Source organism: Patiria miniata, unplaced genomic scaffold, assembly GCF_015706575.1.
Source record: "Patiria miniata isolate m_02_andy unplaced genomic scaffold, ASM1570657v1 HiC_scaffold_22, whole genome shotgun sequence".
Taxonomy (NCBI): domain Eukaryota; kingdom Metazoa; phylum Echinodermata; class Asteroidea; order Valvatida; family Asterinidae; genus Patiria; species Patiria miniata.
Window position 1 is genome coordinate 18,910,406 of NW_024037061.1, and position 24,746 is coordinate 18,935,151.

General features: G+C 39.2%; 1 protein-coding gene across 1 annotated transcript in view; it reads right to left on the reverse strand.

The window, feature by feature from the left end:
- LOC119729938 (protein bicaudal C homolog 1-B-like) overlaps positions 1-23,664 on the reverse strand; it is a 45,064-nt gene extending 21,400 nt beyond the window's left edge. Inside the window, exons 1-3 of the mRNA XM_038202726.1 lie at positions 23,290-23,664; positions 10,396-10,442; positions 5,802-5,871 (exon numbers count right to left, since the gene is read on the reverse strand). Of these exons, the coding sequence (XP_038058654.1) occupies positions 5,802-5,871; positions 10,396-10,442; positions 23,290-23,527 (355 nt within the window). The 5' untranslated portion in view covers positions 23,528-23,664. The remainder of the gene's footprint in view (positions 1-5,801; positions 5,872-10,395; positions 10,443-23,289) is intronic.
- Positions 23,665-24,746: the final 1,082 nt, after the last annotated feature.

Consider the following 24,746-nt stretch of genomic DNA (forward strand, 5'->3'; position numbering starts at 1 on the left):
TTGTCCCCAACTCCACATGAGCTGATAGTCCATTCCTGATGAAACCATACAATGCAATGACTCATCCTTTTATCAAGAAGGCCATTATCTCTCTCTTGAATGAGCCTGAAAGCCCTACACCATAAAAAAAAACTGTTAAGGGGTGACTTTTAAGAACTACAATCTTTAATGAGTGCATCAACTAGACTAGCATCAATTACTCGTACAACAACAGTTTATCAAAACCCACACAAATGGAACCTTGACTGGTAAAGTGTTCATACTTCATTAAAGGGAATATACATCATTTGCTTTTGCTGTAATTTTCAGAAATGGATGGAATTGGGGGTTGGAAATATAAAGCAAATATAGTTACACTGACTTTTTGGAGGTTTTGGGTTCGAAAATGCTATAAAAACCAAGAAAAACGATCATTTTCCTGTAGTCTGGTTCCCTGACTCCATATAAGAAGAAACAGAGCAGTTTACATACATTGGGGAATTGTAAGGTCAGGGAACCAGTCTAGCTGGCTCGTACCCGTTCATAGATTTGTAATCGATTGCAAACAAGTGCAATGGTCAATTGGGGCCAGTATTTGAAAAAAAGCCAGTTGTTTCCAACGCTGATCGGCCGATCAGCGTTGGAAATTGATACAAAAATACCACTTTTCTTGAAAATGACAGTATACCAGGTGCCATAATTTTACAGGATGCTTTAGACTGTCATTTACCAACATCCTATTAAGGTATTTCGTAAAAACTTGGTAATTTTATTTTTCGATGTTTGCAAATGTTGTATATTCCCTTTAAAAGTGGTTTACAAGGAAAAGTCTGAAAGGACCAGACCGAGTGGAAAGGGACACGGTTTAAGGAGAAAGAGACGGAGGTCCGTGACAAATTGGCATTCAGGCTTGGCTAATCAGGCCACACAGTGCCAATACCAATGGTGTGGAAAGTAGGCAACTATTACATGCGTCACTCTCAAACATTGACTGCCAAGTTTTGCTCTGAAAAGCATGAGAACTGTGGATTACACTCCGTGATTCTCTCTTCTGTGAAGATGTTTTGATTGTGAGGAAGTGCAATGATGCACAGCGCTTTCAGGATAAACACGCTTTCTTCACTGACGAGATTAAAGATCTAGATTTTACTTTTACCTTGCTATTTTCTAGCATTACAAAAGTATTCATGTTTGAATGAAACATCAATGATCAATAATGTAGGGATCCATCTATTCCCAAACTTGCTAATTTAAAATGTTTTGAACGTAAGAAACATTGATTAAGGCCAGCTAAAATTCATTGTAAGGTTTTCATCACTCAGATTGAAAAAAAAATTGTGGGGAGGGGAAGTTATATTCCTGTTTCATAATTCCACTTCTTCACATCCAAAGTAAATTGAGAGGACCAAAGTCTGATATGGTACTAAACCTAGAAGAGGATACAACAAAAATGAAAACTACAAAATACTAAATACCAGTCAAAGGTTATATGACCTCAGACCGACAAATTTTTGATAAATCAGAGTTTTTACTCACCAACCAACATTGCTTTTCCAACACTATCTGACTATGAATGTTGTACACACACTTGATGTGATCGCCTGCATGCAGTAACATTATTTTGTGCTGCGGCTCGACCATTTTCTGAAGAGGGGGATTATATCCCTTTTTTTTCAGAGCACACAATGGCGATATATATCGGTATGGCTGGTGCGCTTTGAAGAAAGATATATGTACATTGTAATCTCCTCTTTACAAAATAGTCGAGTCGACCCTCAAAATAACGTTACTGCAAGCAGGTGACTGCATCAAGTATGTGTGCAACGTTTGCCGTGTTGAAAAAGCGATGTTTTGCTGTTTGCGTGCAAGTCAACAGGACCCTGCCTGTGGATTTGGTGAGGATTTTGTCTGGAAAATACACTTTATCGGATAAAAAGTACACTTTCACAAAAAATATACAATATTAAAAAAATATATCTACACGGGCATGAAAACCTGAGCAGGCGGTACTGAAAACCTGAAAATTAAATTTGAACTGGCCTAAAGACGGTCACTAAAGTGTACGAATACTACGGTGACTGCTCTACACATGTACATGTACGTGTACGTATGTTCCGACACCCCTATGTTCTGACAACCCGTACACATGTATGTAAGATGGTGTTACTCCCGGTTAGAGTTTGGTTAGGGATAGGAATAGGAATATGAGCAGTTGGAACAGGGGTGTCGGAACATAGGTGTGTCAGAAAATACCGGTAGGTGTACAAAATGTATGTAACCGAATACTACATGTACCTCCTCATATCATACACTTACCTACATAGATGCTTCACAATGCCACAGAGCCAGAAATAAAAAAAAAAAAATTGGCAAAATATACAGGAAGTAAGGACACAAAAGACTATTGAACCGCGGAAACCCACAACTACTTCAACAGGGAGACAAACAATAGGGCCAGCTCCACTCCAGTCAACAATCAGGGTATTCATTCACAGCTCCGTCCTATGACTCAACCATCATTGACAATCAGGCACTTGGTGAAAAAATCAACTTTTTACACAAAAGACTGTTGACTTTGTTGGATGATGCTAGAGTGGCCATGATTATGTCATGCAGCTGGGAGCTTACTCAATAGACCATAATCTACTTGACATTTTGACAGAAGAAATTATAGGGTGGTGGGGGTGGGAGCAGGGGTCTAGGGTGGTGGGGGGTGGGAGCAGGGGTCTAGGGTGGTGAGGGGTGGGAGCTGGGGTCTAGGGTGGTGAGGGGGTGGGAGCTGGGGTCTAGGGTGGTGAGGGGTGGGAGCAGGGGTCTAGGGTGGTGAGGGGTGAGAGCAGGGGTCTAGGGTGGTGAGGTGGTGGGAGCTGGGGTCTAGGGTGGTGAGGGGTGGGAGCAGGGGTATAGGGTGGTGAGGGGTGGGAGCAGGGGTCTAGGGTGGTGAGGGGGTGGGAGCTGGGGTCTAGGGTGGTGAGGGGTGGGAGCAGGGGTCTAGGGTGGTGAGGGGTGGGAGCAGGGGTCTAGGGTGGTGAGGGGGTGGGAGCTGGGGTCTAGGGTGGTGAGGGGTTAGGATTTGGGGTCTAGGGTGGTGAGGGGTGGGAGCAGGGGTCTAGGGTGGTGAGGGGGTGGGAGCTGGGGTCTAGGGTGGTGAGGGGTGGGAGCAGGGGTATAGGGTGGTGAGGGGTGGGAGCAGGGGTCTAGGGTGGTGAGGGGGTGGGAGCTGGGGTCTAGGGTGGTGAGGGGTGGGAGCTGGGGTCTAGGGTGGTGAGGGGGTGGGAGCTGGGGTCTAGGGTGGTGAGGGGTGGGAGCTGGGGTCTAGGGTGGTGTGGGGGTGGGAGCAGGGGTCTAGGGTGGTGAGGGGGTGGGAGCTGGGGTCTAGGGTGGTGAGGGGGTGGGAGCTGGGGTCTAGGGTGGTGAGGGGGTGGGAGCAGGGGTCTAGGGTGGTGAGGGGGTGGGAGCTGGGGTCTAGGGTGGTGAGGGGGTGGGAGCTAGGGTCTAGGGTGGTGTGGGGGTGGGAGCTGGGGTCTAGGGTGGTGTGGGGGTGGGAGCTGGGGTCTAGGGTGGTGAGGGGGTGGGAGCTGGGGTCTAGGGTGGTGAGGGGGTGGGAGCAGGGGGTCCTCTCTTTGCAGCAGACTGAGGATGAGGAACGTCATGGAGGTTTTTCGGGCAAACACTCTGGACCACAAACTGTCCAAATTATTGGCAACAACATTACTCTCTTATTTTCAAATTGGGGTTTTTATAGTCGATGAAATCGTCGACAAAATCATGTCTGTCGGTATAATAATAATAATAATAATAACAATAATCATCTTTTATATAGAGCATAATACACACACACAAAATTCTCTATGCGCTTCTGAAAGCATTTAACAAGAGTGTCTTAGGCAGTGATTGGAAATTTTCGAAATATTCGATAAAAAATGTTCAGGAGCAAGAGCCCAGGGCTCTTTTGAGAAATCCTTGGATTCAGCACCACAAAGAAATAAAATAAAATAAAAAATATAATAACCTAAAAATGGAAATATTGTTAGTCTTCGCAGACTGAGAAGCTAAACATCCACTGCCATGCTGGACAGCGACAAACTTGTCCTGAAAAGGTTTTATACATGTACTACTTAAAAAAAAAAAAAAAAACCACAATAAATTTCTCATCTTTTTGACTGGTAGGGGCAAGAGCGCATCCAATCAATTACAATGGACACAAATGCCTCCTGGTTCAACAATACAGCAAAACAGGCATTATCAGCAGGCTCTCACTACCACAATGGAAACGATAGAATCAAAACCATTACACCAATGTTCAGGAATTCGACTGGGTGCCTCGATGAGGGTAAACTCAAGCAGTGGAACTGAGTGACAAAGCCAGGACAATAGAAGAAAATTTCAATTAGACTAAAAAAAGAAAGGCGTCTCTGACTCTGAAAGTAAAAATGGAGGCAAAAGGCATGAAATTGATTTCGCTCAAAGAGTCGTGTTTGGACAGGTGGACTTTTTCAATACAGTTAAAAAAAAACTGAAGTCACTATGGAAATAATGAGATTTTGGCATGAAGAGCGATTGGGGTTGTATACAAACTTGGAAACAACAATGAACAATGAGTACAATGCTTTTCCTTAAGTTGAAATATATTTTGCAACTTTTTAGAGATTTTTTCCCACTTTTTACTTTTGTTCTGAAGAGAAATTGTGTACTTGGCGACAAGTGGGGTGTGGCTGCTTTGGAAATATTCAGAGAATTTTTTTTCTATTGCAAGGTTTGTTTGTCACAAAGTTGTTTTCTATCACTTCTTGAAGTGTGCAAAAATGAAACTTGTTTGTGGCTTATTTTCTTTTTTTTTAATTCCCTTTTCTTCAAACAAACTGGAGGTAATTCTGTTTAGGCCAAGTAAAAAAAAAAAGTAGTTTCTCGTCCGGCCTTTTGGAAAATATGAAGGAGGCGGGTGCTTTTTTCTTTCTTGCTTTTTTCCCCCCGAGATGGCAGATTTTCCAAGATGACGGATGCATTCTTCAATTTTCTTGACTATTTTTCTGGTACAAAATTGTGTCAAAAGGAGCCACAACCCTTTCTACCCGTATACATGTAGCTACAATTTTGTTGGAAAGAAATAAAAAGACATTACAATGACATGTGCAAAAGATATTGCAAAATGTATGAATTACAAAACAAAACAAGAGGGGGCCGGGAAAAATAGGAAGCAGCAGGGACGAGAAACTGGTTCTTTTTTTTTTTATTTGGCCTAAGGCCAAAAAGAAATAATAGTTCTGCTTCCAGTTTCCCTACCTACCCTATTCTGACAGCCCCTACCCTAATTTTTTTTATTGAAAAAATGAAGGGAAAAAAAACAAAACCATCAATTTCTACCTTTTACCCTTGACTACACACAGACACCTCCATATGATCGTACACAAACAAACTGGCCAAAAAAATTAATTCCCTACCAGTACCTACCCTATTTTCGAATGCCATGTAATTGGAAGCAGAACTACAATGTACCGGTACATTGTATAATTTTGGGGGGGCCTAACATAAGAACATGCGTATTACACTGTTCACACCTAAAAAAAAAGTATAGTCTTTGTTCTCCTCATATTCTGTTGTTATGATCAAGTTCTAAAGAAGCACTGAAAAATTATTATTAAAACTGAAAAATATTATTACCCCGGCTTCTGCATTCGCACTGGACTCGAGCATAAATTCTTACTACTACATGTATTTATAACCATTTCTCCCTTGGATACAAGAACAAACTGTGATAAAGTACATTGCTCAAGAACATACATGTAACATAATGATCTGCTGGGTGTGAACCTAATGCTTACCTTTTTTAGATTTCGCTCCGATTTTTAACTTGGAAGGCCACGTGATGCGTGTGTCAGTTTCTTGCATTATCTGAAATGCCAATGAAAAAATAACTTGTTCTTAAATAAACATAAATATTTAATTAATTGATACATGTATGTAAGCATGTTTTGGTGCAGTTTTGTGTGTGTTTGCATGGACTACATGTACCGGTACATGAACAATGGAGCTTAGGGCATATAGAATTAGAAAAGCATCAAGCACTAATGTGATCTTCATTCACCAACAGAGGGCCTCCTTCAAACCCTCTGTACTGTGACTGTGAATGTAACAAACAAACTTTCTAACCATGCAACAGTAGGACTATTTCTTCCATTGATACTGCACACATCTTACTCCTTTGTAACAAGGACAGAACTACATTGTATAGATGTGAACATGTTTAGCAGGGGGGGGGGATTTCAAATATTGTAAAGATGGATAGATTAAATCAAACATTGTTTCAACAACAGTAAAAACTGTCTTTGTTCACTTCACTAAGTAGAGACTAAAAAGTTAAAAGAATGTGGCTTGGTCCTTTCCAAGAAGAAAATCCGCAAATTTGTTATATAAGCTCTCTGAGTTTGCAAACAGCCAATGAGAGTGGTGAGAGTATCATGTATCTTGTACTCATGTTCCATGTACAAGAGACTCCATAGTGGACTGGGAATTAGGGAGAGACTCCCTAGGGGGACTAGGAATTAACCAAGTTATGGGGTCATGTAAGGACAAGCATTCATGTCAAGGCCAGCTAACCAGGTGTTGAATTCTGCACAACGAATAGTAAATTTGATAACATTCTTTGAACATTCTTTTAGTGCATACATAATGGAATTGAACATAAAAATATATTCATGGTTCAGTTATCGTAACTTTCTCAAAGAACATTTCGTTGAAAAATACACTTTGAGGCCAGAATTTGAGCCAAAAAATCTCTCTTATCTTATAGTGAAATACTTTGAGGAAGATTTTACTCAAGTGGAAACTTGTGTAAAAACTTTATTTATTCAATTGAATAAAATACACCATTAATTGTCTTGTCTCCTAGATTCAGTTGAAGGGAGTGGAATTTCACTCAATTTTTAACTCTTTGTAGACAAGAAAATATTGCTTCCTACAGTTTTATGTACTAAAATCCTCGCTGCTAACGTTTTCCAAAATATTCTGGCATTGATAACAGCAGCACGTGTGAACCAGAAACACAGTGCAGTATCACAGGCATTAGTGTCATTGAACGTCGCCAAGTTGAATGTGCCATGGTTTCAAGTTCCCTTCAGCTTCACACTGAGCTGGTCAAATTGGTAGCGACTACCAACGGTGTTAAAAGGTGAAATACTGGAAATGTAAATTCTGAATATGTGACCCAAAATGTCCCGTACAATACTGCATAGTGTGATGAACTGAGGTGGGCCAAATGTGTGTATACGTTTACTGATTTATGCGCTGTTTATTTACATGTTATGAACGTTCACCTTTCTTTTTGTCTGGGGTTCCTATTGAAATACACAATTCAGAAAACTACTGTTAGAGTTAAAATACAATTGATATCAGGACAGATTTTATAATGCCTATATTAATTAGAATAAAAGAATGGATTTTATAAAGTACTTTAAACGGTACATACATATTTCATTTCATTTCTATCAAGTTTGGATTTCTTTTGGACACCAGTACGAAAGTATAGAATATATTTGAGTTTGGTATTAATTATGTAGGCCTATTTCTCCAGGGTAGCCATTTCAGGTGTCAACAAAATTGTATTCTTTGGGGCCTATTTGTAGAGTTACAATGTACATACAGTATAATGTTATAGGTACATGTATTTCATCACCAAAAGTTGCCAGAATTTGTTAACTTTTTCTTTCTTTGGTGTTTTGTTTTGTGTCAGAGTTTGTGTCAGAGTAACACAATAAGAAATGTTTCTCACAAACGTTGTCAATGAGAAAATATGAGGTTCAAGATTTGAACAGAAAACCCTTTAAACTGAACAGTGTCTTCCTGAAATGACATCACAGCAACAGCGCCCTGAGTTGTCATGAAAGCATGCAAATGTTTTAATGTTTAAAAAAGTGCAGTTTTCAATAAATTTAACCAAAAAAGGGATGTCCAATACCGTTAGTTTTCATACATTTAAGAGTAGAAAGTTCCACAAAATATGTTCCTGAGAACGATTTACTTCATGAATCCTTTAACATTTTTATCACAAATGCAAATAAAAAAATATGAAAGCAGTGTATTAAAAGAGGATTAAAGTACAATTATAGGAAAATGGCGCCCTCATTTGGCAAAACTCAGAAATTGGGTTGGCTAATTTCAGTCAAACTTTTCCTTTTCACATTTTTTTCTTCTTTTTTTGTGTCTACTACTAAAATCTACTGTCTGGTAGTTGAGGATTCTGAAATGAGGCTGTGCTGACAAAACAAATTTCACATTTTTTACTGTTTTTTAGTGTGGTCACACACTTATGGCAAAATGATATGTACAGTAATTTAGTGTTGAAAGCAGCACAATTGTAACAGGCGATAATGACATCACAACCCAGATGTGCAAGCCATCCAGACTTGGGAATAAAAGCTTGCAAGACCTGGAGGAATAGTCAACTATCAAATGGTCATTGTACTTTCTATCTTTGCTCCTTATCCAGAAATTTGTTCCATCAATTTGTATGAAAGGCTACTTTCATCATGCATTTATGGTTAACGCAGACGGCAGACTATAGATCTCCAAGTATGTTTTTTACATCCAAAATACACTGTATGAAAACGTGTACATGTTCACTGTATCAAAGAGCAGCGCCCTCTTAAACTTGAGGCAGGAGATGTTTTTGAATGAGACAGAGTCTGGCAACATGACTGCTTGAGACAAAAAAAGGTCTACGTGCAATTTCAGAATTAGATCTGGGAAACGAATACATGTATGTACGCCAGCATTCCAGTATCACTCAAGAATAAGACAACAGCCACTGGTGATGAATGGCATGTTATTATGCTATCATCCCACTCTGGCTCCATCTCGTGACCTCTACGTGACCTCGTGACCTCTGCGTGACCTCTGGAGCAAGTACTCCATCTTTCTCAGCACACCCAACACTCAGTAATCTGTTTATCGCTTAAGTTTTTCTTTTCTTCCTAACTCTGGATAAACAAGTTTCATTTTACTTCAACAGATTCTTCCGTTTTGTGATAATAATGTTCTTTAACCGGTATGTTGTTGTTGTTACCCGTGTGTCCACATTCGAATGCCTTAAACATATTTTTTTCATCAGCTGTAATATTTTCTGTATATGTTTATGTTATTGTAACATTTCTTTTTGGGGGGGGGAGGGGTTGGGGAGTTGGAAGGGAGGGTAATTTTTAACAGTTCTTCAAAGTTCCTCACTTTTTTGCAATTGGTAAAACCTAAAGAAGGTGTTGTTGACTGAAATTCACTTCATTTCACTTGATGACCGCAACAACGTTCAGGCATTTTCCTATAAACAATATATAATAGCCCTAAACTGCCGTATTTTGAATGGCAAATAACAACAGAGCAACAAAGGCAAACGGTCTTCGCCAGTCATTGGCTAGTTTCCCAAGATGACCCCAGTTCTTTCTTTTCCGCTTTTCATTCCACTTTCACAGTGGCCTCTCTAACTTAAACACTAACATTCCTATATAAAAGTGAAAAATACTCCAGTTTTTAGCATTTAGCAAAGTATTACTTTTTAAGACCATTTTACGGCTGCCTCTTTAAATAAAATCTTGGAGAAAAAGGGATTTTGTTATCTAAATGGTTGGTATTTCGGTTTCATATACCGGTAGTTGAGTTGATATCCTTTCTTATCATTGAGTACATGTAGTCCCCCCAACTGTAAAAACTCTTCCCAACACTCCAAAATAAACACTAGCACCTCTCCCTGTCAGGGTGTCATGTCCCCTGGGGAGGGGGGGGGGGGGGGAAGGTCCCTTAAGCACCCCCTTGGGATGTGATTGCAATGACAGCTAACCTAGATCAAGCTACTGTAGGAAGCACCATTGACCTCATTGCTAAGGGGGCGATGAACATTTTGTGGTAGACAGGTGTCAAAATAGAGGCAAGTACTCTGCACACTGATTTACCACATTCTGTGGCACCCAAATATTCTTAAAATGAGAAGTTTCTCAACATGTGTAAATTCTGTTTGCAAAAGAATAAACTTTATGTCTGACACATTAAGCCTAAGTATTATTCAGGTTTTTATTTTTGGTCTCTTTCATATCAGCTTGGAGAAGATTAAAGGTTGACATGCATCCAGATTTGGGGAAAAATTTCATGTTTTAGATAAATTCACCTTATTTCAAGGGTCTGGTTCACAGAAACATGTAATGTCCACAGACATGTAATTTATGCCATGAAAAAGTTTCATGCCTTAGCGAAAAAAGTTTCTACCAGGTGGATATTCTTTTTGCAAAGGCAAACGTTAATTTATTTGTCGGAGTATAGTAAACATGTGAAGGGGGCGTAAGTTGATTGCGTGTTAATATAATATTAAGATGTTAATCTCAGCCAAATGAAAATTGATTAAAATGGAGGAAAATTACTGATGCATGTACTTACTCTTTGGAAAAATTCTTCCCCCGTTTCAGCTTTTCCATCTTGCGCAGCTGAGATAAAAAAAAAAGACAAAGAACTCCTTCAAAAAATGAACAGTTATCGATATAATATCTGGTTGTCGGTATCCAATAGTCTTTTTAAAAACATGTTTATTGTAAATTGACACAGAGTTGTTGACTTTGGAAAATGACTTTAACCTCATCTTCACATCAACGGATTACAAATTTTCTAAATCAAACTGATTTCCCCACAATTTTAGTTCTGAATGATCTATGCAGCAACTGACAAACTGCTCCTTGGAGCTTCAACTTTGCTGTGGTTTTGGACAACTTTTGACATTAGACCCCTGCTCTAACACAAAAGAAAAGTACACCCTGCATTGAAGGGACTTTTGGAGTGGACATTATGAAGTGAGCCCTCTAGCAGTTAATCTTGTCCAGGCTCTTGCCCAATCACTAGGTTAGAGAGACCCCAAACTCTAAATATATTGAGAATACAATGTTCTCAGTCTTTTCCCAACTTAAAAAATGTGTCAATGAAATTTTGAGTTACGTGAATATGAGTGCCATAATATATAAAATTGATGGTAGCTATTTGTACACTGTACATGTGTATTTATGAGGGGTAAGGGTTTGCTGTTAACTTTGGCCACTGTTATGCTCCATTCAATGTCAATCTAATATTGTGAGAGAGATGCTTAGTCGTTTAAGTTGCGTTTTATTTCCTCTATAAGGTATAACTTGTACAAAGGTTTAAAACAAAAATTGGCAAAGTTTGTACCTCATAATTCGCTTTATTTCTTTTTTCTGTATTTCAGATTTACCGTACATGTACCTTGTAAGATATGAGAAACAAAAACATACACAGATGAAATTTAAGCCGTCCCATGTGGGTCAGGGTTTATGTAAGGTTCAATGTGTTGTATATCATTCTCAACAACACAGCTATATCATTCTCAACAACACAGCCTTTTGACGTGGTTGTGAATAGTGCATACATGTACATGCAAACCACAATGTAAGGGTGTGGAGATTCCTGCCCACAGGGGGTAAGTGTGTTAGGCGGAATTCTCAAGGGGGAGGCAACAGTTCTACATGTATGTGTTCATGTATTCCTTTGTCAAGAATTCATGATCCACCCACCAGAGACTTGCAGTACTGATTCTTGCACAAGTTGATAACTTTTGTTTGATGTTATGAAATATGGTACAGTATATATTGTGGGTTTACATATTTGTGACATTTACATGTATTATGTAGAGGCGATTTGGTGGGTTTTTTTTTTCTGTGGCCATTATGTTTAATCAATATTCTTACTTACTGACAAAAATTAAAAATGCATCAGAAATCAAACATTCTTCCAATTACCGGAATCATGTTTTTTTCTATTGACACTTCTGAAAAACAGAAGTGTGAGAATATTGAGGTGACGGTGTTTCCATCAGCCTTTCCCAAATTGCCAGGTTCTCCGGAAAAAAAAATCAGCTTTTCTTAATCTTTTTCCCTTTCTGAGACTTTTCTGTAGAAACAGGCTTAAAGTTACTGAGAAGCCCCCAAAGCCAAAAAAGTAAACCATGGCAGCCCCTGTTGCGTAACCTTCCCTTCAACAGTAGATGCAAAGAGCACTTCAGAACCCCTTCACCTTTCCAACGTCATTGATTACTACTAATATTTGCAAATGTACCTCTGGGTAGCTTAGAATGCTAAGCGCAGTTTTGAAGGGATTCCAGTAAGCTCAAGATATTGTTTCAGAGAAATTCTCTCTTCTGACTAATCATAGCCTGCAGATCTTCATTTGTATCTTTTGTTTACATAAGCTTATGAGGTTGAATCATGAGGTTGTCATTTACGCTTTAGCCCTTAGTCTACATGTAGTTTAAAACCTAAATTCCAGAGCCATATTGAAAAACAAACCACCCCGCCCCCTTCAAACCAGGTCATCTCAATTTTAATGTTTTAATGTTTTTAAACATTCATTTGCATTTCTCTGCAGCAAAAACTTGCTGAATTTCTGTTATGTAAGTACTGTTGTTTTAACACCAACGTAAATACTTGCAGGATTTTGTAGGAAGTGGTACTGGGGGTTTTTGCACCGAGTTATCTCAGTTTTCTGTGGAGGCACTGAAATACTGGATGTTGCCAGATTTACATTTAACAGTATTTCTGACTGAGAAAAAATTAACTATTTGTGTTTCTCTACAAGTACTTAGAATGCACACAGCATATGTTTACATTCTAACTTAACAAACTTCCCAAGGACACGACTCTTCAATCCCTCACCGTGTACCCGTGTAACGCAAGTCACAACAAAGTTGTAAATAGTCCTCCGTCTATTGAACACTATTGATCCTTAATGATTGGCCAAGTAGGGTTGGAATGCTGTCGTAAAAGTAATTGAGCAGAATTAATAATTCAGAGGAGAAGTAAGACCACTCATACTGGTACCTGTAGGTACATCTTGGGAGTGATAAAATGTTAGCTTTTAAAAAAATAAGGGCCTACGTCTTGTTGACACCTCATTAATTTCAAGGTTAGCGACTTCGTGAGACATACATTGTAAAGGTGTAGATCATGAGGAATTTATAAAGAATTATAATTGCCCGTTTCCAGATTTCCAAGTTAACGAGAACAGTACTTGTTCAAAAATACCTAGACAGAAATATAATGGGCCATGTTGTTAGTATCCACTGTTTATCAATGTTTTGACACTGATAAATTTGTCAAAGAATGAAGAAAGGAAAATATTTGTTTCCTAATTGTGAAAATCATAGTTTCTACATGTAGTTAATTCACAGAATTACAACATGCCATGAAGTTGTTGTTGTTAATTACAGGTGTAACAAACTGCTCGTCATATCAACTACAAAATAACAATGCAGAAGTCATTGCAACGTTTTTTTAGAGTGTGTACAAACTCATCAAAAGTTAATTCAATACTCAAATGTTTTTCAAAGAATTTATCTATTTTTGATTACATGTAAAATAGACCAATTTTTAACTTGTACCTCAAAGCATGTATAATTCTGTCTTTTGTATCCCACCCAGAACGGTGTACTGATCAGAGGTGCAGGGCGTTGCCAACAGAAATTGCAAATTAACAGAGTTCTGGTTTCTGAGCAAGTATTGTGACCACAAATGAGTTGTGAAGGCTTCACAAAAGGCCCGCTATATGCTAAACAGGTGACAAATCCCACAGGTTAAAAAGGCTAAGCCGTGGATCCATTCTGCTGCCCATGAAGAGGTTTCCCTGTATTATGCCCAGGAAGAGAACTTACCAAACAAACGCGCTCAGGATTTTTTTCTTTCATTTAGGTCAAAATTCCTGAGGGTAAGTAGTAGTTTTGAGGATTTCGCAGGTTTAGGTTCTTTTGAGGGGAAAAGGAAGCTGTCAGGGGTCAGTAGAATTGGGTTGTTTGTTCTCTTGTGAATTTTACTCCCAAGAGATGATTTTCGTTTTGTTTGATAAACATAGTTACACATACATGTACAATGCATTTGTTTTGGTTTTATCACAAGTATGGGTCATGTTCGGCTATGTTTTTCTGAGGGGAAAATCTGTTCAGCGAGAACCACCAAGTACCAGAACGCAAAGAACACACTAAACAGATTGGGAGAAATTTAATAAATTTACCCTTCCTCGATCCCAAGGCATTGGGATTAAATAGAACTTTACTAAAACCTCCAAAATCATCCAGAATGCTAGCTACCTTCATGGATCCTACAATATCCAAAGCTGGTGGATTTTGTAGGATCTTTGGGTATTAATTATCAGTGATGTCCATTGTGTTGGGTTTGGTCTCAAGACAAAGCATTTGGGACAATTCAGGAAAACTTTAACATAAACCTCAAAAACTTGGCCCGACTTGTCAAATTATTCCATCTGATTGATGGAACTTCCAAAAACTAAGTTACTGTTTGCTGTTTGTTCTTCACAATCCATTTCATCTCCCAAACACCTAGTCCTGTGGTGTCCCGTATCAGACACTTTCTATTGGATTCCATCAATATGGGCAGTGAATTTTATTCTAGTTGTACAGTCTGTGGGATTCAGTCAAGTGTTGATAGAACAGTTGTACATGTAAGTGGCTTTTGGTTTAAGAAGTGTGCACTACCACACTGTATGCAAGTTATCTAAAAGAAAAGAAGTGTGCTACAGAAAAATCACACTTTTTCACAAAACCTTGTTCTGCGTTATAAATGAACAAACTATAGTTTTCATGTTGTAAACTCTGGAGTACAAATCCCTACAACAAACACACCACTGTGCGCTGTCACCTAATGAAGGCCAGAGACCACTTCTTACAGTGAAAAAATCTCTTTCTATCCTACGTTTGCTTTCTTTTTCTTCAGTTGAAAATCCGTCTTCAAGGGTGTGTGGCCCCTGCACATGTAAAGCTGAACCTTGCTTCGGGTGTTGGTGAAGTGTCACTTCTATTGTGACAACTTTGGTGGCTTGATAAACGGGAGATTACCACGCACCGCAATCTTTCAAATGTACCGTAAAACCTTTTTTTGAAAGTTTCTGCGATTCCTTTTTTTAGTATTGTTCACAGGAAATGCTGTCCTCCAATGGATTATCCCCCAGATTATCCTAATGCCGCCCCACGCTAATCCTAAAACACAAGGGGTACCGAAATCTCAGTCAGAATATATTGAAAGCTGTTGGGATTTTGTAGGCTAGCAACAGGGCTGTGGTACTTACCGGTACATGTAGTATGTACATGTATGTATGAGCAGTTTGACAAAAAGAAACATTCAGCGACTCTGGCCTGCGTTTAATAGTGGCCTTACCGGTACATGGGATTATATTAGGAATCCATGTCGTAAAGTATGGACCTAGCCTACCGGTATTTTATACACATACATGTATTCACCTTGAAAATGTACTACCTAGATACCGGTACTTTCCCCTTCCCCCCCCCCCCCCCAAAAAAAATTGTTTAAAATCCAATAGACTTTTTCAGGTACATGTAAGTATGTATCTGTTGATTATCCAAAATTCCAAATTTCACATATAAATTGTCACCAATTCTTAACATGTATTGAACACACACTAACAGACCTATAAAACATTATAAATTCATGTCAGGCTTACATTATCCCTCTAAGAACATTTTCTTCAGGGGCAATGGTGTGGCAAGAAAAGCAGCCAAACTTGTACAAGTGCTGGACCCACAATAACCTGGGGTATAATGAGGTCACGGGGTCAGGGGTCATGCCGGGCCAGAATCAGTCAGTAGGGTGTCCCCAAAACCAGGCCACTCCAGGTCACACCCTGGGATCACGTTTTGACAGCAATAATACTCCCTGGTGAGATACAGGCAGGTGATGGGGTTTAACAGGGTCAGGTGTGCCCAAATGTACCAATTATCTGGCATGTTTCCAGCTTAAAGAGGTCAATGACAGGCCTCTAAAATAAGGCAGAAGGCCATGATCAAATATTCTTTGTGGAAGACTTGATTAGGTTTTGTTTACCTCATGCAGCTGGACCTGGCATTACATGCATTAAGCACAGTCAGGCTACTGCTGCCATTGAGTGGAATGGGTGGCTATAGTGCGTACAGTTCTTGCCTTTCACCACTGTGGCCCGGGTTCGATTCCCGGCTTGGACCATATGAGTAGCGTTGTACGTTGAGTCTCTCTTGTGCCACAAGGGTTTTTCTCCGGGCCCTCCGGTTTGACTCCCTCCGCAAAAATCAAACACTTTTGATCTCTGGCTGTGCTCCCTGGTCACATATACCGGTTGGTCTTATGGCAGCTACCAAAGGCACCTTTACATGCCTGTGGCTTGACCACGTTGTAGCTGCGTCCTTTGCAATTCAGCTTCTCACCTGTGAGTAAGGATGCTTAGCTCCCCATTTTATTTTATTGAGGTGTTATCAATAAAATGAATCAAACTCAGTCCTGGAAATTTCGGTATTCGGACCAACGAAATTCAAAGCAACTACCGGTACCAACGCGCTATATTCACGCATAGAGCAATGACCAAGCTCTACGATTTAAGCTATGGCGCAGGTGGGGTACATTTAGAATTTTTCTGGGTTCAAGTGCCAGATTTCTCAAGACTGAGTGCGATTCATTTTGTTTATAGCGCCCTCTAGTGCTGCAGTGGTTTGATCACGCTTGCCTGGGCTCGAGACCCACTGCATTGCATTCTTGGAAAACAATCCAAATCCAGTCTTGGGCCAAGACTATGTTTCTAAGCTAGTCTCTACATTCAGACTGATAAGGAGTCTACACAATACAGTTTTGTTATTGATCTAGGGTTAGGATTTATTCACAATACATTTGAGTATGGTGACAATTTCTACACGCAAGTGTGCACAAAAAGTGATTCCTAAACACTAAGGTGAAATGTGTACGCCTTGAAGACTATGGGCCTACATGGACTGCAAACTTTATGACCACCCACAGAATGTTCCCTTCCCCGAACTCCGCATCCTGAGCAAATGTTTGGATGCAATTCAGTGGTCATTCACTTCTCCTCTACTCTCTCAGTCTCACCAACTTGCTAGTGTTTGCTCAACGTGTGGGCAGGGGTTTACTTCTAATATTTACTGCCTGGAAAGCTTTTTTATTTTTTTGAGGATGAGGGTTATTGTCCTGTTTGTTGGTGGATATTTTATATAGAACTATATGGGAAGTACATGTACACCTACCTCCACACTTGATGAAAGGGATTTTGGAGGATACTTGAGACATGTTTGACTTAGAAAGAAGTAGTTGAGCAAACTCTTCAGATTGTGTAGAGCTGTAAATGTGGCACCGTGGCAGACATTCGCCCAGACATATTCCATTTTCTTAGAATGGAAATCCTGACAGCATTACATGAAGGATGCCGATGCTTTAATTAATGAGGGGTACTTTTAACAGAATGCACCATTTGAGGCTCTAAAACACATTTCTCACAAAACGATAAAAGTTTGTATGAACTTTAAATAGTATAATGCAATCAACATTTTTCTGTATTAAATGTAAAGCATTCTGTGGTTCACCTTTGAATGTGGCTAGTATAGATAGCAATATGAACAAAATTTTGACTTTCATACAAAAGGTAGTCTTCAACATGTACATGTATGTCAAGAATATCTCCCCCCCCCCCCCATCCCCTCCACAGTAGACCAGCAAAGACTAACAAAAGAAAGTTTATTGATCGTAAACATAAAACAACTAGAGTACACTGTACAAATGACAACGGTGTGACCCACAATAACAATCACGTCATCAATCACTACCCCTCAACAAAAGGGAAAAAATGAAACCTGTCTTGGGAACGAAAACCTCTGCTTTATGTAACCCTGAGGGAGGACTGAAGAACATGATGATATCCAAGACCCAACGCCTCCAGAGATCTACAAGTAGGTGAATGGGGGCTGTGTTTTGTTATTCTTCCATTCCACTACTCTTCTTTTCTTATAATAGGACAAGAACGACTGCCCAAAATAATGTGGGTCTTTGGAGAATGCAAACCCTAACACTGTTTGTACAGTCTTTGTACAATCCCCTTGTAAACACTGCTGTTCTTGCTTTCTGTGGGATTATTCAACAGCACTTAAAATACCCTACTGTACTACATGTAGGTTTGGCATAACGAAATTTTAAATTGAATTGGTATTTTTGTAAGCATTACCAAGTTAATGAGCTTTTCAATAAAATAACGGTTTCTGAATGCTTGGCCAAATGAATGTACATGTACGGTATTTTTCCCCAAAGAAATACCGGTAAAGTCCCAAATAAAGGCTTAAAAATATCACAAACATAGAAAACATTGTACTCAATACCTTGAAAATCTCTTTTCGTCAAGTGTTTTACCATATTCTCCATGTACAGATGGATGTAATCAATCTCTAATTTTTTTCTTACATGCCAAACACCTACCCCTACTGAGCATAGTGTTTTTGTTATTCACAGCTTTCATACTCCCATTGTTTGGGGACAGGACTTTTGAAGTAAACAGCCATGCAGGGAAAGGGGTCATAAAGACTATCAAGACTACAGAGATGGATGTGATCCTGTTATGATCCGAGACCATAGTGACTGAGTGACACCTAAGCACCTCTATCAGTTTGAAATTCCGACATGTTGCCATTGTTTGGCATTTATCAGGGAGAAGGGTCTCGGATTACTTTTGTGTGGGTCAACAATGTCAGTATCATAACTTTTCCACTATGCCGAGATGAGATATTTCAAAACACAACATCCCGGTACATGTATAGATGAGATGCCAGAACGTGTCTCTCATACCCTAGGCCAATTTCTACAATGTACATGTAGGCCTACAACAGGCCTGTTATAAAATTACATGTTGGTGGGATGGTGTAAATAAATTAACTACATGTATAACTGCCGGTACATGTTAACAGTAATGACTTGCTTAAATTTATCAATTTTGTTTTTTCATAAATTTGTGATACATGTATACACATTGTACAAATGAATGGGAAGACCCTTACATGTTGAAGATGGTGAAATATGGGGGGGGGGACCCCTTTGGGTTTTTTTTGGGGGGGGGGGCCTTTGGGGGCAGGGGACAGAACTGTTTATCCAAATCCAAGGGGATAAAAAAATGATTACCTCCCATTATACATCAAGTTGCAAACTATTACAAAAATATCTGTTCATTAACAATCTGCTTCTCTCCAAATCATGTTTTATCCTGCAAGCAGAGTTTCGTCAAAACAAAGAGCTAACCGAGCATGACCTTTGACCTCAAACTATCCACATCACCCCTCTCAAACACCAAGCATGTCCATCTCCACCTCAATATTTTACCGATCTCGTTCACTTCAGGGGAATGATTCGGCCATGAACTTGGCCGAGCTACTTGGCAAGTCAGTGGTGTCCTATCAAAACAAACAGGGAACCCGTGAAGGAATGTTTGTGATCCAACAATGCCCAAAAAACTCCGAAAACAAGAAAGTTGGAAAACAATTTTCTTTTCACATTTCCACACTGGGACTAAAACCCACTGACGTGTTTTTCCAATTTAGAAGTGGTAAGGCGGGTCAAGTTGTTAAGATTTTGGAATTTTGCAACCACCTTATCGTTCATTGCCATTTTTGAGTACTGAAGTGGGTTTCAGGGACCTCATAGTTATAGGCTTTATAATGTTTACTGTGTTTTAGCCAAAAAAATATGTACTTCCTTTCATTGGACTTTTTCCAAGCTTTGAAACAAAAGGCTGTTTTGCATTATCTGAGACTGACATGTTTAATTCCATCTCGACAATTCTGATAGCCAATACACGTGAATAGATTGCGTTAAGACGGAGTTAAAGGGCAATGGTTTTGTATTGTGTGGATAGGCATGAGTCAATCTTTTGTGCATTCATTGTTACTAGATTAAAATAACAAAGAGCACCCTCTGAGCTATACAATGTACATGTACCCCCAATGCATAAGGTCTATAGCCAAAACAACTTTTCCCTCAACTGGTTTGCCACAGAATTTTCTTTTAATAATTAATAAACACAGACACAAAATTCAACTGCTTTTTTGAAATGAAAATGTTTTAAAGAGTTACGAGATTTCCTTTAATACACACGTTAAATCGGGTTTAGTATAAAACCAAATTCTGCTTCAAAACTTTGTAAGTGCAGCTTTTAATAGAAATACTACCAGGGGTACTTGCATATATTTTGATGCTTTGAAATGACAGTAACTTGAAGGGCGTACCGGTACTTCAGATATCAACATTCCAATAAGAATTCCACAGTTAACAATTTGCATTTTGTGTGCCCATACAAACTACCATAAAGTGACGATAACTAATAGAGACAACTGGACAAGAACACGGACTGACCTAAAATGAGGAATTCTAACGAGTGTTAGATTTTTTTCTGCATTTTAATGCTTTTCTCATCATTCTTTCACCCACAAAGAGCTCACGCTCCACGGTTACTGCACAATCTGCCAGGACCTGACTCATTACACACTCTGTATGGGTACATTGCACTTTTGTATGGTAACGCTTTTTTTTGTCTCCACAAAAGTGTGAAAAGTGGTAAAAGGGTTGAATAGGCTGAAATGGGGAATTTATGGGTGCACAGGGTCAGTCACCTTCAGCACACGGTTTGATGTTCAGTTTTATTAGTCAGATTAAAATTTCTGCCTGCATTTGGGGTCTCCTAAAAATCACCTACATACATGTACAACTGTAGGCCTACATTGTATCTTTCAGTGATTATGGTAAAAGTACATTTGTGACTTGTGAGGCGAGTTGAATGTATGTGTCCAGGAATACACAAACATTTGAGGATCCGAGAACGGTTTATGTATAGGATTTTCTAATTTCTTCAGTAGTAAAAATAAAATCTAAGGCGAATCAAAGAACTACATGTACCTAAATGACTTCATTCAACAGCATGCACACGTCATTTACAACATCGCACAGATGCACTGCACTGTCATCATAGTCTGTACTTTTTTCAAGTGATCATCCCGAAAACCTGATTAATTTCATAACTTGATACTGATCTGGTACCACAAAAGTTATTTCCTACAAGTTACGGAATCTTTACTTTACAAATTCAGAATTACATTTTATAATTTGCGACCTGACAATAATTAAGTGTTCGCAGGGTAGACTGGTTCCTGCCCCTATCAGATTTGATAATGTGTGGACCACGGACCAGTCCATTCTCAGGCCAGCAGGTCAAGTGCACAAAAGCCACCCAAAATGCAGCCTTTTCCAGAGGGTTGCAGACGCATTTAAAAAAAAAAAAAAAGGAGTTTTCCGTCGAATAAAACAAGTTGAAAATTCATCAGGGAAACAATAAAATGTCCTGTCAAAAAAATATAACATTTAGAAACAGCTACCGTACACAATGTATGTTCATCGTATCTGCCTTGTCATCCACTTCTACGGTTTCAGAATTTTGAAAATACCAGAACTTCTTCTCGTGTCAATTGAACAAAAAAAATAAAAAGGTAATACATGTACCATCAAAGGAAAGCTTAACGCCCTGTGAAGACTTCTTACTGTCTTGAAACATCTCTGTAGGGAGCATCTCTAGACTGGGTCTACACAGCCTCTAGGTACAGTACCTAAAGACGGATTCCCATTCAATACCCACCCAAAAATAACCTAGGGAAATCACACCTCCCTACAAATTAAGACCATTTGCGGAGGTCACTCTTCAGTTTAGCTCCTTCTGAAGCCATACCAGTAAATAACCAAACTCTAAATTCACCAGCACGTATTGTATTCAATGGGAGTACGGATCAGCCGAACTCGTAGAAATTATAAGTAAACTTTTCCAATGATCCATACACTGTCTAGTTTTAGCCGCCTTTTCTTGCGTGGTCTGAATGGGAAATTTTAAGTCTCGCCTGTGGACATGAGTTTTTTGTCCAGGTTTTTGTTACCCAATGTTGTGAACTGTGGGTTCCATGGGTAAATTCTCGGGCATTTGTAAGAAGGGAATAATGGTTGTTCGCTGCTGTAAATTTAGTTACCGGTATTAGGGGCCTACTTGTACAATTTTGTATGTAGGCCTACTATTAAATGTATATCTGCATTCAGGATACAAGGGGGAAAATGCAAATATCCAGAAACAGGGCAAACAGTTTGCAGTTGGGAGGAACATGACTTACCGGTAACTTTGCACTTGACTCAATGTTGGTATTTAATATATTTGGTAAACTGGAAATTAGGAGCACTTGTTTTGGTTAGGAATTTTTTTTGGGGGGGGGGGCTTATTTTTTTTCCCCTTTTCTTTTGCATTTTTTTTTGGAAGGGGGGGGGGCCAGGGGTTCTGTTTTTATTTTTAGTTTTTACTTTTTGGGGGGGGGGGCATTGCTTTGTGACAGCTTCGAACCCCAAGACACACAGGGTGAGGTTGACAGTGACAGATTTCCTAGTGGTCTGAGGGGTGAGAATAAAGTCTTATCTTATCAAGAAAAACTTAAAAATGGCGCAACAAAATACTGCTTATCACACGTTTGACATCAACTGGGATAGCCTGCATAAGCGCACACAATGAAGGCATCTGGGGTGGATTTCGGGGAAACATCATGAGAAGGATAATGAGAAAGATGAAAAATGCAGTCACTGACTGATCGCATGCTGCTGACAACATGGCATAGTTCACAAACTCACATTTTTAGTTGCGTAGGCCTACATGATTTAGGACACTGGCCAACCAGGCAAAATTGTAACGTGTTAACTTATAATTATAAACAAACGTACATGTAGTCAGCAAACAAAAAGATTAAACACAAGAAAGTTATAAAAATTAAACTGGAATATTTTGAAGAACTGGTGGATATTTTTTTCCTCATAATTTCAGATAGTTCTCACAATTATTTGTACCATCTTGGCCTAGCAATTATTAATTATGCATGCAACATGACGACAGAAATTGTGGTAAATCATTTTTTTTAAATTGTTTCAAATTGTTATTACCATATTTTGTTAAATAATAGCCCTACAAACAGGGATGAGGGATGAATGTAATTGGCTCTCGTTTGTCTTATAATCTGTCATCATTACAGATTAAGACCAAAGGCAAAAGAGAGCCAAAATTACAGCCCTATTTGTAGTAATAATAATATATTGTCAACACATAATGATAATTCGTTATCATCATGTACACGTACATGTACATTGTACAAATGGGGTAATTGCATCCAAAAACTTAACGCTGAGGCCAAAACCAGACCAACCTTCGTAATAATACTGGGAAAGTCTGGTTTCTGCCACGTAGGCCTACATGTACGTAATAAGACGGGCTCCTTTCTTGGACATTTTGTATCAAAAAAAGATCAAACTGTTTACAAACACAAACAAATGTCACACGAAATAATCACATCAGATTGTCTGAAAACCTTTTCACTTTCTGGCTCCAAAAGAACAGTCTTGATCCAAAACCTCACGGGCTAAGATTTATGTTCAATACCTTGCAACATTTCTTCCAGTTTCTTGCGGTCGACTCGGAATCTTTCCTCCATGTGCTCAGGGTCGCAGACGCCGGCGCGGCCCGGCGGCGAATCCTCCTGATCGTCGCCTTCCTCGTCTTCCATGGTTCGCCCAGGATCGGAACTGTTGTCGGAACTGAAGCCACTATTGTTGCTACTCACTGCTATGCCGAGGTCCCGTACATCAGAGACCGTGTCCACGTCCATGGGGTCCGCCATATGAATATTAGTACATCGAGCAAAGGTGTTTTTGGAGAATTTCTTGACCGCAGCCTTCGCTGCACATTCTCGCACCTAGGATCTAACGCACAGTTTTTGCCTACTGAATTTTGCGTTGCATTACAATGCAGTGTGAATGTGTGTACAGCTAGCTCTCTGTGCACAAGGCGAATAACTCAGTGTTCGTCCGCATAACTGCGGCTAGAGCCTTGATTTTCAAAATTTAATTTGAGTTTTCCGCCAAAATCGTAATCAACACATTTATATTTTGAAGGTGGATTATATATTCTGCAAATCTGTCCATTCAAAAGGGAAATTTAAAAGAAAACAAAATAATTATTTATACAATGTATTCCAACTATAAACTTTGACACTGAGTAAATTGGCATAAATTCGAAAACTATATGAAGGTTTGAAACAATCTCTTCTTTTTTTTAAAGGCCCAAAGTTCCCAGTTTAAGACACGACATTCGACGTGTATTATTTAATTTAGCTTATTCGAAAATTTTGTTACGTGTAATTTGTGTAAAGTTACAATTCAAAAGAAACTAAGACTAGAGCATTGTCATAGCAGGTGGCGCGGAATAATATATGTTTTCAGCAGTGATGCTATTCGGCTAAAGTTAGATGATGTGGGTTTTTTTCTGATCGTCTGCAAAATTTCTTATTATAGTAAACAAATCGATGATACGGAAACGCTTATAGCCGTATCTGTTTACGGCTTTAATTTCTCCGTTTCCTTGCTCTGTCTTTGGGTAAATCAACGATTTTTCCCCCCTGACCTTTATTCAACTTTCGTTTAAGCCAAAAAACAACGTTTCTTTTTTTCTATTTTTGGCGCCTAACCCCCCCCCCCCAAAAAAAATCAATTGGTTTAAATATATATTGGTTGCTTTGTTTTGCGTATAGGTCCATCCGTCCTGCTAGTAAAGTGGTTTTCGGTCGATACATTACCGATTCCGACAGGGGCAGGAACCAGTCTATACTGCGACAACTTAATTTTTGTCTGGCTGTAATTAAGCTAATTTTTCCATTACAAAAATTGGGCCGATTTTCTTTTGATGTCTCATGCAAGAACGATTAAATTTTTGTAGTGTTCGATAAATACCAAGTAAATAAAACCAGTTTTCGCGATGAAACTGTAAAACAGCACATACGGCTGCAGTACACCTTTAAGTTTTAATCCAATTCCATAAAAAAATAGTATAGGCCGACATGC